The sequence below is a fragment of the Colletes gigas genome, unplaced genomic scaffold, assembly GCF_013123115.1.
Source record: "Colletes gigas isolate AHSC1104 unplaced genomic scaffold, ASM1312311v1 Colletes_gigas_Sc00020, whole genome shotgun sequence".
Lineage (NCBI taxonomy): Eukaryota > Metazoa > Arthropoda > Insecta > Hymenoptera > Colletidae > Colletes > Colletes gigas.
Genome location: NW_025106649.1, coordinates 2,202,297 through 2,219,481, shown reverse-complemented (window position 1 = coordinate 2,219,481; position 17,185 = coordinate 2,202,297). Strand labels below are relative to the sequence as shown.

The 17,185-nt window shown below is 36.7% G+C and overlaps 1 protein-coding gene across 1 annotated transcript in view; it reads right to left on the bottom strand.

Annotated features, from left to right (window-relative positions):
* LOC122400774 (aquaporin AQPAn.G-like) overlaps positions 1-17,185 on the bottom strand; it is a 92,126-nt gene that overhangs the window by 62,046 nt on the left and 12,895 nt on the right. The window contains exon 2 of the mRNA XM_043402414.1: positions 682-802. Coding sequence (XP_043258349.1) covers positions 682-802 — 121 coding nt within the window. The remainder of the gene's footprint in view (positions 1-681; positions 803-17,185) is intronic.

The window sequence follows — 17,185 nt, the reverse complement described above, 5'->3', positions numbered from 1 at the left end:
TTCATGTAGCTATTATTAAAATAATAACTGAATTTTTATTCCATTTTCAAACGTTGGTATAACGAGTGATCAAATATTTTATTGGAGGTAGTGTATACTTTACACTTTACTATTCAGCACAGTGGTTCTCAATCTATTCTGTATAAAAAAATTGTAAATCGAATTTAAATTAAATTTGAATGTCTTGTATAATAATATTTCCATAAATTAATTAAAAGACACAAGTATATCATAAAAATTTATCAAATCAACTTACGTCTCAAGATATATTAGTTTATATATTGTAACATTTTGTATAATATTAGATATTCATAAGATTGGATATCTGTAACAGTTTAAAACGGTTGAGAAGCACTGCTCTAAAGCACGGTTTCCGTTTTCGCTTTTTATGCGTCACAGTTTCTAAGAAGTTAATTAATTTCTTCTACACAATCGCATCCAAATGTTGTGCAGAATTAACTATAGCATCCTGATCATAGGAAATACGAAAGAAACATTGAGAAAACTGGTCGATAAATTAGAATACGAAACGAACGAACAGAAATTAAATATATACTGTGTCATATTTCATAATAAGAAGCAAAAGTACTTAATATAATATGCAATAAAAGAGAAACTGATGCAAAATTGCAGTGAAAAATTGCAATGCATAAAGAAAGACTAGAATCCGTAAGTACTTACGATTGTATCTATCCTGAACCTCGTCGTCATCCTTCATGCTCGCTGATGTGTGACGTGGTGCTTCAGTAAATCCCTCCGGAAACACGGTAGAGACGTTCATAATACCAGTCGATTTGTAAAACTAGAAATAAAGCAGATTCGCTACTGTCAAGTTTGAAAATTAGACACCTAATTTTAAATTCTAACCCAGTCATTAATATTTTCAATTTATTTTATTACTATGATTGCTAACAGTTTGGTAATAGAATTGTGTCTTTTATTTTTAATAAACAGTATATTTTTAATTTATTTACATTCCTCATATTGTGATTATTATTTTGTACTAAACGACGCAATAAAATAATAGGGTCCACCATGAAAGATATAAACAATTTGGTGACTCGTTTCTTAAGAATTGAAATGTAGAAAATATTATTAATAATTACTCAGTTACTGATATTTTTCAATTTCCTAAATACTATGTATTAGTCTCCATTTTCATGGTATTTGAATGCAGTGTACTATTCTAAATGGACCTTAATTTAAAACTATGAGCTTCTAATTTCACTGTTAATTTAAGCACACCAATTAAATTGTGGAATGCTCGAATATACGTAACTTACATTCATGGCTGTATTAATTGTTCAACGTTCGTGATTAATAAAAACTTTGATGTCGGTGGTAAGAAATGTCGCGTATCACTGATTTATCTTCGCCCGATCGCGCTTCCGGATCGTCTTTTTGAGGGTACTGCTAATTCGATGTTTAAATTCATTCTATTAGTACCTTCTCCGACAGCTCGTCACGAATGCCAACGACGATTTCCGATATCGAAACCCGTGTTTATCAAACGTGACATAATATTTAGTAGACAGACGAGATTGGAACGAAGGTTAAAAAAAAGTGAATAAAATCGATTCGAGTCATTACCATTTTACATTGGTCAACCGTGATAGGTAATCGATCGTTGCTGGTGCACCCTTTCCGTTAGGCAAACGTATCGCAAACAAAATCATCTATTTTGGTCCTATTACGAAAAGAACACAATTAAAAAAAAAAAAAATTAGAACTCGAATATTGTGGTCATTAAAAGAATTATAATTCAATTTACTAATTTCATTACTTAATTGCATGTAGATGTTAAGATTATTAAAAAAAAAAATAAAACATATTTAGTTTCTGCACAGAACTTTTTATTCGTAATCTGAAATGTGTGAATTCATATTTAGATGAATTTTTGCGATAGAAACGAATTATTCAAAATTGAGTAGGTTAATTAAACGAGGATTCCCATTATAGTTCTATTATTAATAAAAAAAATACACTTTTTTAATTTTTCGATTTTTCTGCTTTTTAAAACGAGATCATTCGGGGTATTTTCAATTTTCATTATTATTCCAGTCAAACGGATAATCAAATTTATGCTAACAAAATTTTGTTTATCTTTTGTTGCAACCAACAATGTTCATCATCGATCACTTCGATAAAGGAAACAAATTTCTTTTAGTTCGCACTGATTTCTAAAAATCTATCAATTGTATTAATGAAAAAATGAATGTGTAACTATTCTTCAGTAGTTCATAAACTACTTAAAAAATTTCTTTAAAAGCGTTAAGGTCGTTAGATTGTTATTATTAGTTCGCGGTGCACAGCAAAGGGAACAGTTGCCATTGTTTTTGCAATGTTCCTGGGACGCGTCGGAGTTTTCTCGAGCACCGCATGCATTTTCATTATGACCTAAATACACTCCCAACGACGCTTTCCCATCTTACATTCTAAACTCACTACCCGATAAGATCGTCGGTATTTTTATCACCGGTAGCATTATCATCTCGTACACGGTACACTTTCATGGGACTTGAAACGAACGAAGAAACGCAGTTCCACCCTTCTCCGACAATAAACTTTCCGGAACAGAATTAAGAATTAAGAATTATTTTACAATTTCAAATGTGGGATCGGGAAGATAATGACTCCGCTCTGTTCCGTTCCGCACAATTTTATTGTTGCTGTCGTACAACGACGTGACTCGTGGTGCGGGTTACGCTCGACTCTCTGGTACGATCATCGCCACCGTACCAAGAGGCCTTCAAAAACAAAAGACGGTCAGAGACGACGACAACGGCTTTTCGGCTCACGCGGCTCTGGTCGTCTCGTGTGCAACCATCGTCTCGTGTGCAACCATACATTGTAGCGGCTTCGAACGGCTAAGGCGTATGTGGTGCCTTGGCCGCCACACTACCCCCCTGCCAGTAATTGGCACAATTACGAAAAATTGACCGACTACATTACCACTACCATTTACTCTACTATATAAAATACGTTATCCTAACTAAGATTTACATTACAGTATTTGAACAGAGTTGAAAAAAAAAAAAGGAATTTACATGGAGTTTAATATATAATACGTAATACCTAAAAATACATGAAAGTACATAAAAGTGATGGATAAAAATAAATGGTATATGATACTTATTATAATAATGCGCAAGCCTTAAGTACTACCGCGTAATTTGAAATCGATCGGGAAAACGTACGCGTCTACCTGAACGCGTAACACGTTGCTGTATAACCGGCGTATTGTCAGGTACGTTTGTTTGTGTGACCGGCTGATTTCCTATGCTCACGGGATCCGGTCTGTTTTCTGCTAGCATATAAGCAGGCTTTAGCCTTTCAATTGATATATTTATTTCCTTACATCTAATGTTTATTGTAAATGTTTTTTCGCCTCGGCGCGCTACGGCGTATGGGCCTTCATAAGCGGGTTGTAAAATAGTTTTGGCTGAATCTGTTCGGATGAAAACATGTGTTGAACTGCTAAGATCTTTGAAAACGAATGTACGATTAACGGAATGGCGTGATGCATTAGAGGGACTCAATTTAGAAAAATGGTTGCGTAGTCTATTAGTAAAATCGGAAGCATTTTCTGTGCCTTCCGCTGAATGCGAAGACAAGAACTCTCCCGGTAATCTTAATGGCTCGCCATAAACTAATTCCGCTGAGGTAGCGCCGAGGTCTTCTTTCCAGGCGGAACGAATACCGAGTAGAACCGTCGGAAGTATTTCTGTCCACTTGTCGGATCCGTGGCACCTTATAGCCGACTTGATCTGTCGGTGAAAACGCTCTACCATCCCATTGGCCGCTGGGTGATACGCCGTTGTGCGAAGGCGTGTGGATCCAATTAAATTGTTCAGCGCAAAAAATAATTTGGATTCGAACTGCCTACCCTGATCGGTGGTAATCCGTACGGGAGCACCAAACCGCGCTACCCAACCGTCATAAAAGGTTCGAGCTACGGTTTGGGCCTCCTGATCGACCATGGGGAAGGCTTCCGGCCACCGCGTATATCTGTCTACACAGGTCAGACAATACCTGAAACCTTCGGACACCGGTAAAATTACTATGTCTAAATGAATGTGTTCGAATCGCGCAGAAGGTTTAACAAATGTAGCCAATGGTGCAGTCACATGACGGGGAATTTTTGATCTTTGGCACGGTATACAGCAACGTGTCCACGTGCGAACATCTCTTTTAATCGACGGCCAAACATAACGTTGCGTTATGAGCTTGATCGTCGCGTTAATACCTGGATGTGATAATACATGTAACATATTAAAAACTGCGCGTCGGAAAGGAGGGGTGACATAAGGTCTTACATTCTTAGTCGAAATATCGCAAAAAATTTCGGAAGACGTGCCAGGCAACGAGACTTTACGTAATCGCAGGCTAGATTCGCTATTCAACAACCGCTGCAACTCCTCATCCTGGGCTTGCGATTTTGCCAATTCTTCGAAATTAATCGAGTGGTTAACCGTTTCCACTCTGGACAGTGCATCGGCAACGACGTTGTCTTTACCGGAAATATGTTGAATATCTGTAGAGAATTGCGCAATGTAATCTAGGTATCGGAATTGTCGAGGAGAGCATTTATCTAATTTCTGTTTGAAAGCGAAAGTTATGGGTTTATGGTCTGTAAAAATCGTGAAATGTCTGCCTTCGAGCATATGTTTGAAATGTTTTATTGCTAAATAGATAGAAAGTAGTTCCCGGTCGTAAGCTGAATACTTCTTTTCGGCAGATCCTAATTTCTTAGAAAAGAATGCTAATGGTTGTCGTTCGTTGCCGACGCACTGATGTAAAACAGCTCCTACGGTGTAATCAGAAGCATCGCAGGTAACCGACAATGGAGCGTTGACCGCAGGATGAGAAAGCAGGGTTGCGTTTGCTAAACTATTTTTGGTATTTTCGAAAGCCTGACGCGCTTCCGAAGTCCAGGCTATCAAGGTCTTGCCCTTTAAATTGCCGGCTAGAAGGTCGTTCAAGGGTGCTTGAAAGCGAGCGGCATCTGGGATAAAACGGCGGTAAAAATTAAGCATTCCCAAGTACTGCCTCAAATCCTTCGCGTTTTTCGGAAGGGGAAATGACTTTATGGCTTGTACCTTGCCGGGCAAAGGTTGAGTGCCGCTTTCATTTACCCGATAGCCTAGAAATTTAACTTCTTCCTGTCCGAACGTGCATTTATTCGGATTAACAACAATGCCATAATCTTTTAATCGTTTAAATAATAATTCTAAATGGCGCAGGTGATCGGCTTGGGATTCTGAGGCGACCAAAATGTCGTCTATATACGCGTAACAAAAATCGAAACCGCGTAAAATTTCGTCGATAAAGCGCTGAAATGTTTGCGCGGCATTTCGTAACCCGAACGACATGTACGGGAATTCAAAAAGCCCGAACGGCGTTGTAATGGCCGTTTTTCCGACGTCTTCCGACGCAACCGGAATCTGATTATAAGCTCGGACGAGATCTATTGTGGAAAATACCTTTTTGCCACTCAGTTGTTGCGCAAAATCCTCAATGTGACGCACGGGGTATCGGTCGGGAATTGTCCGTGCGTTTAACGCTCTATAGTCACCGCAAGGCCTCCAAGCTTCTTCGCCCTTCTTCGGAACCATATGAAGGGGTGCTGACCACGCGCTCTTCGAAGGACAAGCGATGCCCATCTTCACCATCGCGTCGAACTCCTTCTGGGCAGCCCTGAGCCGGTCCGGTGCAAGCCGCCGCGGCTTGCTGGAAACGGGTGGTCCAGGGGTTGTCTCGATGTAATGCACCGTTTGGTGCGTAGTCCTCATCGGGGTGCCGCTAGGCCGTGTAAGTTCCGGCATCTGCATCAGGAGCTGGTGGTAAACGGTAGTCCCTGCTACTGTCTTCACCGACGGCGTTTCATCCTCGGCTCGTGTTCCGCGGACCGTTAACGACGTGGTCCGATCGACGAGGCGACGATTGCGGATGTCCACCATAAGATCGAAGTGATCGAGAAAGTCTACCCCGATTATGGGTTTTGTAACATCCGCAACCACGAATCGCCACACGAAATCCCGTCGTAGGCCGAGGTGCAGGTTTAACGACACTGTCCCGTAGGTGTTAATTACACTCCCATTCGCCGCCGCCAGCTGGTACTCCGATCTTTCTCGCAATCCGCCTAGCAGGCGGCGCGGAAAAACGCACAAATCGGCCCCGGTATCCACTAAAAATTCCGTCTTCGAGCTGTTGTCTAAGATGAAGAGGCGGCGTGATGCTGGATTTGTGTCGCTGGCCGCCATCAACGACTCCCCAGGTCGTTTCCCTGATCCGTGGCGTTCCAATTGCACGGTGCAACGCACCTCTGCGCGGCCGGACCGAACCGCCAATGGTACCAGCATTTCCCTTGATGGTCCATTTGTCCTCCCGCGGGCCGCTCTCGCGATCGCGATAGAGATCGTCTGCGGTAGCGCGAGTTTGGATGATTTCGGTGGGTCCACCTGCGACGGGAAGATTGCCCCTGGTCCACCAAGGATTCACGGATGGCAGAAATTTCCTGCCTCAAGGAAAGAGCCAATTGTGACATCTTAATGTTTAACATGGCCTCGATGCTCGGGCCCGGCGGGGGTATTTGGCAGGATGCAGATACGCTCGTAATCGCGGCCTCCGCGACGTGTACCCGCGGTGTCATCGTATCCGCGACAGCGTCTGCCAACTCTGCTACCTTATCCAGCGGGGTGTCCCGCTGCGTGGATAAAATCACCTGCATATTAGCAGGTAGCCGGCCCATCCAAAGCGTCCGCAATACACCGTCCGAAAAAGCCGTACCGGCCAATCCGCGCAGGTGACGAAGAAATTGAGACGGTTTTCTGTCCCCGATTTCCTCGTGTTCCAATAACCGTCGCGTTTTCTGTTCCTGCGAAGCACTAAGCCGGCGAATAAACTCATTTTTGAGCGTCGTGTACGGATCCGTGGCCGGAGGATTCATGATAATGTCTCTTACTTCCGCGGCGTGTCGCGCACTTAACGCGCCGAGAATGTACCCGAATTTCGTGGTCTCCGACGTTACATTGGATACCTCAAAACTTCTCTCTACCATCGAAAACCACATCTCCGGGTCTCCCGGACAAAACTCGGGTATTCGTACAGCGACGCGATCAACTGCCAACGGCACACTCCCGGATGTCCCTGCGTTAACGTTAGGGTCAGTCATTTTACCAGTCTTAGTCACAAAAAAAAAAAAATAGTTTCACCGCACACACACACCGCGCTTACTATTTGTCAGACCGTGTCCTTTTCTTATGTCCTTAACACTATACACTTATTTCTCTACACTAACTAATATTGTCCGTATACAAAAAATGTCCAAATTTTCTTAAAAAAACTTTACTTGCGCGGCGAGATCACGTCGGGGTCACCAATGTGGGATCGGGAAGATAATGACTCCGCTCTGTTCCGTTCCGCACAATTTTATTGTTGCTGTCGTACAACGACGTGACTCGTGGTGCGGGTTACGCTCGACTCTCTGGTACGATCATCGCCACCGTACCAAGAGGCCTTCAAAAACAAAAGACGGTCAGAGACGACGACAACGGCTTTTCGGCTCACGCGGCTCTGGTCGTCTCGTGTGCAACCATCGTCTCGTGTGCAACCATACATTGTAGCGGCTTCGAACGGCTAAGGCGTATGTGGTGCCTTGGCCGCCACACAAACGTCCGTGGTTTCACGTTTCATTAGTTTTCTAATGAACTTCTTCTTCTAAATGAATTTCTTACTCACTTCTCACGTGATCATCTTTCTTATAAATAAATAAACGGAAAATCTCGAAGGCTACCAAGAACGTGTACTATCAATCATATTAAATTTAATATAAACAATATTCTCAAACCATTACATAGGCTCCAAATGGTATAATTGGTGGGAATCACTGGACGAACACCAACGTGTTATTATTAATCATCATTCAATTTACTTATTGCTTGTAGGCAGATCGTAAATTTTATAAGATAATAAAAGAAAAAATAATATTAAATTTAGTAAACGTAAATTGCTATTAAAATTGCGTTTAATGTTCTCGATTGACGTATAAATATTTAATATCGCCGTCGACCGGAAGTGTGTGGATCGCACTCACAGGATTTCGCGTCAGCTGCTTGGCTGTCGGCTGGATGGTCAAAAACTCCCGCCAGAGATTCAGATATGAAGGCTTCTTGCTCACTGAACGTTTCATCCCCTAACCACTTGCTATGCCACAGGCGATTCTCTTCACCCTGGCCGAGGGTTCGTCCAGTCATAAAACCTCGCCACTGCGCACTTGGTCGGACCCACGTGCCAAAGTTTACGTCAAGGGGTCACGTAAACACGTGAAATTACAAGAGACAATCGTGAATGACCGCGGGGGTGTGGTGTTCTTCGCGACTACAAGATCTTTACTAATCATCGATGGTAGCGTGACCGACGTAGATCTTTCGTGCACGATGTCCTTGACAACAACCCTGCCACTATTGCATGCAAAAATGGACACGGTGCACGTGACACGCATATCCTCGTCAATTTCCGGTTGTTATTGGACGCGATTAAATTTCAACCCTGTAATTTATTTATTTTTATTTTTAAATATAAAATTTTGGCTAGAAATTTACCTCTGTTTCGGGGTCATGTGAGTGGTTTAACTGAACGATATTTGGTACAGATCGTATTTCTATGCATGGGACATTAGTAATATTTAATTTTTTAAAAATGTGAAAGAAGAAGGAAATATGGTGAGAAGTTCTTTACGTGTTGGTTTATTAGGAAATGAATCATGATAATTGGTATAGCGACTTCTATGTATTTGTGACACTATATTTTTGAAAAATTTGCTACAGAGTGGGGAAGTATCAAATTTAATATTGTAACTTCAATATGTATATTAATTGAAATGAAAAAGAAATAAGTTACAAAATTTAGTATGGATATATGTATACCTGTATGTTGGTCTTTGTTTTACATTATATCTTAGAAGCCATAAAATTTTTTCAAAAATTTGACATATTTTGCCTCCAAATTTGATACATTTATACATAAAGCATCAGTGCCTAATAAATTGTTGGAAAAAATGAATCTTTTATATTTGTTAGAAATTTGGATTCTGGAAGCTAGCAAATTTTATGGGTTTGAAATTAATATGAAAAATGTTTTGCAACAATTGTCAAATGTTTTTGACAGCCTGCATCTGATGCAACCCCCGCACGTGGCTTTTTTTTAGCACTTCAGCATCGTTTATTGCCATGCTTGTTAATCCATCTCATGCGTTATCCTTGTTACAAAATTCAGTTGCAATGAAAATTTAAAAAATGTAAGCGTAGATCCGATCTGCAAATTATCAGATCGACGCATATAAAATATGCAATGTCACGTGACTTTATATAAAACTTGTTATATTTAATGAAAGCTTACTTCATTTCATTTTTTATACTTTTTCTAACGATCTAGATTTCGTTGAGCTTTCGATAAGATCATGAGTATTAAATTTATATTTGTTACAAATTCTCGAATTATATTACACTGTAAATTTAATAGAAAATTGACTAATTTTATTGAAGAGTTAAACACATTCTAAAAAAATAATTCAAACTCGTTTATGAGAAAATGTCAATTAATATACGAGTAGAACAAAGATATATTAGGTATTCTGCTAGAAATAAATGAAAATTCAAACGAGTATTTATCCGTGGCATCTTTCGTTGTCGTGTTGTATAATTGAATTTACTTATTTTTTCACGAGCCAAGCAACGTTAAGTTTCGCAGCGAATTGAATGTCACTCAAAACCCCATTCGTTTAAAGACTGATCCCATATCTCACTTTTCACTCTGTAAAATGAGTTTATAATGCCTGTCCGCAATATTGATGTTTCTGTTTGCATTGCACGACGGCCTTCTAAATATTCTTAAACAATCGGATGTCTCTTATAATCACTTCGAATAAAGTATTGATCTGTTTAACTTTCTTTCTGTGCATTTTTATATAGTCCACTCGAAACGAAGTACATAATTAATGCACGTTTAAAAAGTTCTAAAATAAATATTGCAATTGCTTGTGTGTCATAGTTTGTTTCGTTCATCTTTAGAATTTTGACCTCCTTTTGTTTTTTTTTTTTATTTTATCATCAATAACTTACACATTCTATATAAAGTAATATTCTTTAAATAACTGATAAGTTTCATTATGTTTTCAGATAAAATGTTCATTACCTTGTTTATATCATTTTTAATTATGTGCTTTCCTCTACTATAATAAAAATCAATGCATTTAAATATAATATGTTTCACATTGAGATTTACGTTACTGTTTGAACATTTTGGAGTATTTTCGTTTGTTATTACATGTGAATAAGTTAATTTGACGTATCATATTAATATTCATGTTATTTTGATTTGATCATTTCTTTTTAATTTACTTTTGTTTGAACTCTTCAATAACCATTGCAGGAGACATAATAAAAAGAAATTAACTGAGACAAATACATCATAGTTCTTTCAAAATTTACACAAAATAATTATTTAAATAACATAATATTTGTATAAAAACATTAATTAAAACATTCATACTGTGCAAAAATGAAAGAAGCCCAAATAAATGGCATGGAAAATTAGAACTGATAGATAAAATTATAATAAATTGCAATAAATTTTTTTATTATAGATGTCGAAGTAAAAAGATAAAATACAATTTAAAATTAAATACTAGTTGAAATAAAAACCCAAGCTTCGATGCTAGAATTAAAATATATGGACTAGCTTCGTTCTTTTACTCTCTTTTATTATTTTTATTATCTTCCATTGAAATATACAATTAAATTATGAGTTTCAATATCAATTCCATTTTATTCTATATTTAATTATATCGTTTATCTATAATTGTTGTCTACCTCACCAGTAAAAATATTATATTTTCTCTTGTATACTAATTGGTTTTTATCAGTGTAATAAATAGATTTTAGAAGAATCGTATCGTATTCGTTTCTGGTTTGTCGATCCTCAGCATTGTTTGGCACCTCTCGAAACACGAAAGCTACGTTACACGATTATTCAAAGCGTTAAAGTAAGTACGCAATGTTTTCTAGGGCAGCGTAACAATGCCTTTTTCGGCGTTAAGATATCAAGGACGGCGATAAGAGTTTCCCTCAGAGGTCGGCCAACAGTCTTCGACCGCCATTTCCGGTCATCGCCTGCGAAGTCTGACGTTTACTGCCTCTTGTTGGCCGAGATCTAGCGATACGATTCGCAAGTGGGTCGTCATTGCCTGGAATAAGGTCTTAACCCGGCTGAAGAGACCACGGACACGGTTAAACTTTATTTAGCGTTCGCTCTAGCCGGTGTAAATTGACCAACCTGGGAAGAGCATCGTGAAAAATATTGTTCATTCGTCGTAAATCAATACTCAATCCTCTCAGACCTTACCCGCGGCCTATATCGAACCCGTTAACTGATATTACAGCAATGGTGAGCTCGCGTGCAGATAAAATCGCGATAATTAGCATACGTGAGGTCAGTCGATGGATTCAACGTGAAAGAGGCACCGGCGGAACGTCACACCTGCAGTGTCTTCCACTCGCTCTGACGATCCCCACCAAAAATATTGCAACGCCAAACCTTTTCTACCAACTATCGTATCTACTGTCCCAAGTAATTATTTTGCTGGCTAGTTTCTCAGTCCAAAGATACTTATTTGCATTAAAATAACTAACTGTAGTCTGGTACCAAAATGGAGGGTAAATCATCAAAATTTCTTATTTAAAATGTACGTAGTTACTGTTACATGTAGTATAGGGAGTAGAATAATATTGTACGAGAAAAAGAATAATTAAAATATAATGTAACATGCTTTGTGACCTGGGTAGTATTTTAATATAGATCAATATTAATATTTAAAGAATAATCATATATATTGGCTTGGATGAAAAGTCTTTGTGTTTTACACATAGATTTACTTGTATAGTATTTTTGTTGTATAATAGACTTATATTTTAATTTCTTTTTGAAAATTAAGAAGACTAATATTGATCTATAATATTATAAAGGCTTGATAGTAACTATAATTATAGTAATATATTATAAGATTCAAGCTGGGTAAATATCTGGAAAATATTTTACATTGTTTTAATACTCGAATATGAATTCATTGATCAAATTTATTTTCTAGAATGCAAACTGGAATCATACGGACACGATGTTTCGTGTAAACTGTATTACACAGCGTGAAATATGGAAAAACATGCTGGTCATAAAATTGATTCAAATAAAACGTACAAAGGTGAGTAATAATAATATACTTCGTATCGATGTGTGTTTGTTTTACATAGCATAAATCCTCCGCGATAGCGCAATATTATTAAACTTTCATGGGTGAAATTTACTGCCTGTATAATATCATATTGCATTCCCTCGTTATCTACAAACATACTACTACAATTTCTGAAGTCTCTATACTATTCTTCAAATTATATTTCAAAATCTTATTCATTATTAATAAAGATCAATAGGGTCTATTATTTTTTTAGATTAATTTTAATTTAATTAATGGATTTCTTTCTTCCCATAAAAGTGTCGTGTATCTCTGTCGAAGATTTGCGAATTAGTATCTTCGAAAAGTGGTTTGTCAAGGTCGGCACGAAAGCCATTCTCCGAATGCATTATATGCTCTAAATTGAGAACCGAAGTGGATTAGGGTGTGTTTAAGGCGAGGCGGCTGGTTTTCATTAAATCGACTTCTTAATGCTTGACACAAAGCAGTTTCGATGCCACTGGGAATAAATGCGATCATTGTAATAAATCCTCGCACGCGTTACCAGACCCGCGTTCGATTGAACTTGAAATTTCTCAGCGGCAAATGCGCGACGTCGATTCGTTAGTGCGTTTCAGGGCAATATGGTTCGTTGACATTGAAGAACAATTAGATTTCTGCGAAAAAGACGTGCTCACTGGGACGAAGATAATTGTCAGTAATGACCCGCGTGTACGCGATCGAAGAGACGAGCGTCTGGGTAAAATGTAGAGCGCAACTGCGCGCACACGACGAAGAAATACATTCTTATCAGACGCATTCCCGCATTGCGGAAAAACAGAGTTGACAGTGCTCGTGAAAGGAGCGGTAATGACGATGATGATCCTGTTATGCTATTTCCTAGAACGTACGTGGCTTCGGTACACACGAATGCGAGTGCGAAACTGTGAAAAATATGAGAACCTTCTGTTGGTGATTTACTATGTTTTGTGTGAAACGTATAGAAGTCATCGAACTTTCCGTCGAAGAGAATCACGCTGTCATGCCGGTTCATGTACGATAATTTATTTCAGAGTTTAGATTTTATATGAAACCTAATTTCAAACGATTTAGGAAGCATCGTGATTATTTGGATTACAAAAATATTCTTCGTTTAAAGTTAGTCGAGGTTCGATAAATGTAATGGAATTTTAATAATTACGGTGGTATTTATTTCTAGTGTAATAGTTTACACATTTCTGACTGTTAAATTAACGTTTTATTGAAGGAGCAAATGCAATAGCATTTTTAATATGTGAGACAACATTTGGTTTAATATTTTTTAATTGTTATTATGAACTCAAAATTTTGTTAAGAAATTCTATTAATTTTATATAAATATTATTGCAAGTCCTTTCGACTGTCTTGTGGTATACTAAGACAGACAATAATCAAGAAAATTATACAGAGTGTTGAAAAATGAAAAATTTTAATGGGAGATTCCAGAGGCCAAAATAAGATGAAAATCAAGAATAGTAATTTGTTGATGGAGGCTTCCTTAAAAAGTTATTAACGTTTAAAGTTCCGCCTGTACTGAATTTTTTCCCCGAAAATGCGCAAGATTTCGGGGATACATCTATTCACCAAAAACGATTGTAATTGACCTCCGCAACCGAAAATAATTTTTCCAGAACTATTTGAAATTTTTCTTTTTCGTCGAAAAATTTCACACCTTCTCGAATTTTTTTCTAGAAAGTGGGTAGGATTTTGGGGGTATGTTTGTTTACCAAAAATGATAGTAATTGATTTCTGCAATCAAAAATAATTTTTCCAGAGCGATTTGAAACTTTTCAATTTCGCCGAAAAATTTAGGCGGCGATTTTCCTTAAAAATTCGTTTTTTATTTTTAGTAATTTTATTTGACGCCCTGCAGAAAAGTTGTCTAATACCTTTTTGTAGATACCCATGAGCTCTACTTCCGAAAAAAGTTTCATTGAAATATATTCACTATTGTAGGAGTTATGGTCGTTTGAAAATTGAACCATTTTTATTGGGTTTTTCTCATTTTGCGGGGTCAAGAATCAACTTTTCGAATGTTTTTGCGGTTTCTACATATTCATCATCTAAATGCGCGTTGTTTGCCGTTTGAAACATTAAAATCGTTCAATCCGTTCAGGAGTTATGACATTTTAAAGATTCGAATGAAATTTCAGGGTACCTGACCTCATATTAGATTTTAGGTAAATAATTTTTTTTCTCGAAAATGTACAGGATTTCGGAGGTACGTCTATTCACCAAAAATGATTGTAATTGACCCCTGCAATTAAGTATAATTTTTTTAGTAAAATTAGGAATTTTTTAATTTCGTCTAAAAATTTCAGTAGCTACTCGAATTTTTTTCTCGAAAGTGGGTAGGATTTTAGGGGTATGTGTATCCACCAAAAATGATTGTAATCGAGCCCCATAATCAAAAATAATTTTTTTCAGAACGATTTGAAATTTTTGTATTTAATTGTTAATAACATTTTAACGAAGCCTCAGTCAACAAATTGGTATTCTTGATTTTCGTCTTATTTTCGCCTCTAGAATCTCCCATTAAAATTTTTCCCAGAGTTGGCCGAACACTCTGTATACAGATAATTGTGTGTCTTACATGAATAATTTAAAAAAAATTATTTTATATCGAGAAATATTTGTGTATCATAATGTATTGCAGGGTTGAAAAGGCTAATGATGAATAAATGCCACTGTCCACAGTTAAAAGATGTTTGCCAGTATGTTAATCACAGCGTCACCATAAATGAAACAATGCAACCAAAAGATGTGTAACGTCCATTAACATATAATGGTCTTTTTATAGCAAACCACTCAAGCTTGATTAACATAACGCAGCAAGCTAATCTCGTTGAGGAAGTTGATATATGAACGAATTAAATCATTCTCGAGTAGAGAATCAGCGGAGGCGTGTACTGCTACGTTTAGAAATGCAAATTGGCCATTCGATCAATTCGTAACACAAAACGATTCATCCTGTTCGATCATTTTTATATCTGCTCGCGATTAGAAGTATTCTTGTTCGTAACCAGAAGGAAACGTCCTTTTGGGAATTTCTTTAGGAAAAATACAACCACGTATAATTTCTCCATATATCATACTTTCCACACTTGCACATTTTTTAATGTCGAAAACACGACTACAGTCTTTTTCAGACCTCATCCATTAATGGAAATAAAATATTGCTCCTAAAAAAAAAATTTTTTTTACCAAAAACAATCTCACGTTTACCTTTATTATTATTACAATCCTGTATAATGGATTTTTGACTGTTCAGATGTGTTAAAATAAAAATAACAATTTCTAAAGAATCCTTATTTACATAGTACTAATGACTTGAGATCAGACAATTGACCAAAAACTTCATTACCTGAATTTTAAGTATTAAATAATTATTGAAAATATTTCTATTTGTATTTATAATTTCTAGGGATGGACTACAGTCTTTTTCAGACCTCATCTATTAATGGAAATAAAACATTGTTCCTAAAAAAAAATTTTGTTTACCTTTATTATTATTACAATCCTGTATAATGGACTTTTGACTGTTCAGATTTGTTAAAACAAAAATAACAATTTCTAAAGAATCCTTATTTACATAGTACTAATGACCTGAGATCAGACAATTGACCAAAAACTTCATTACCTGAATTTTAAGTATTAAATAATTATTGAAAATATTTCTATTTGTGTTTATAATTTCCAGGGATGGAATTCTCGACTTTTTATACAAAAACAAATGAACAAGTGAACAAATTTTGTCTAGAAATCGTATCGATGCATATCGAATCGTACGAATAGAATTAAAAACATTTTAAATGTTTGCTTTGAAGTGTTCTGTTTAGTAAGTAATTTTTAGATAACTTTTAACGGTTTTATTGTGTCCTGTGGACGTTATGCAAGAACACATTCTCGCTTGACATTGTCTGCATAGCAGTAGATACGGTCTATGCACGCTTCCAGGTAAACCGTTAAATTTGCAGCCAATGATTGTGCACGTTCGATTGAACGACAAGAGAGAATGCTGAACAAATAAGGGGGTAAAGACAGCAACTTGTCAATGTAATAGGAACGCAATGAGGAGGCAGGAAAAGATTGATGCGTACAAATTGTACAAGGAGAATTGTTAATTGAAATGCTAGGAACTCCCATTTGGTTTTGGTTTCATGGAGCAAATTAATTTTATCGATGCTTTCGACATTCTCTTTCAGTATTTAGGAAACACAGAATACAACACGATTAAATTAATATTAAAAGTTTCGAATAATATGTAATGATACTAAACAAACACGACTATAAACAAATTTTTAATTTTAACCGAATTGTATTATGTTTGTGTATTTTCAAAGAGCTTTAAATTAATTTGCTTGACACTATAAAACGAAGAAAGCACAATTTCATTTGCTAAGACAGGAAATTCGAGAAGTTGATTTAATTGTTTACATGACATGCTACATTCTGAATTGATTTACGAATCAATCCTCGCTAATTTCGAAGACTCGAATCGAAGTCGAGGTTGGGTCGGAAGTTCAATGAAACGTGTCACGCACGTCAATCGACGATACTAATTTTCCAATTCATAAGATTAATTAATCAACGAAATAATTCGTCGGTACTTCCTAATATCTTATATAGTTCTTATCGATCGTCATCGTTTTCGTTTAAATTATTTATTAAATTCTCTTAATTCGTTAAATAAGAATAAAATTTCAAATTTTTAATACCTTTAAATATATTCTTTGCATGGCAGTTTTACAAACAGAAAATAAAAGCTTTGACTGTAAATATCGACCATTAATAGATATTTGAAATAAAGTAAAAATTAATTGAAATAAGAACTGTATTAAATTAAAATAGTTAAATCGAAACTTATTTTAAATGAAAGTAATAATTTTCTTATCGCTGACAAATTTGAGAAAAATATAT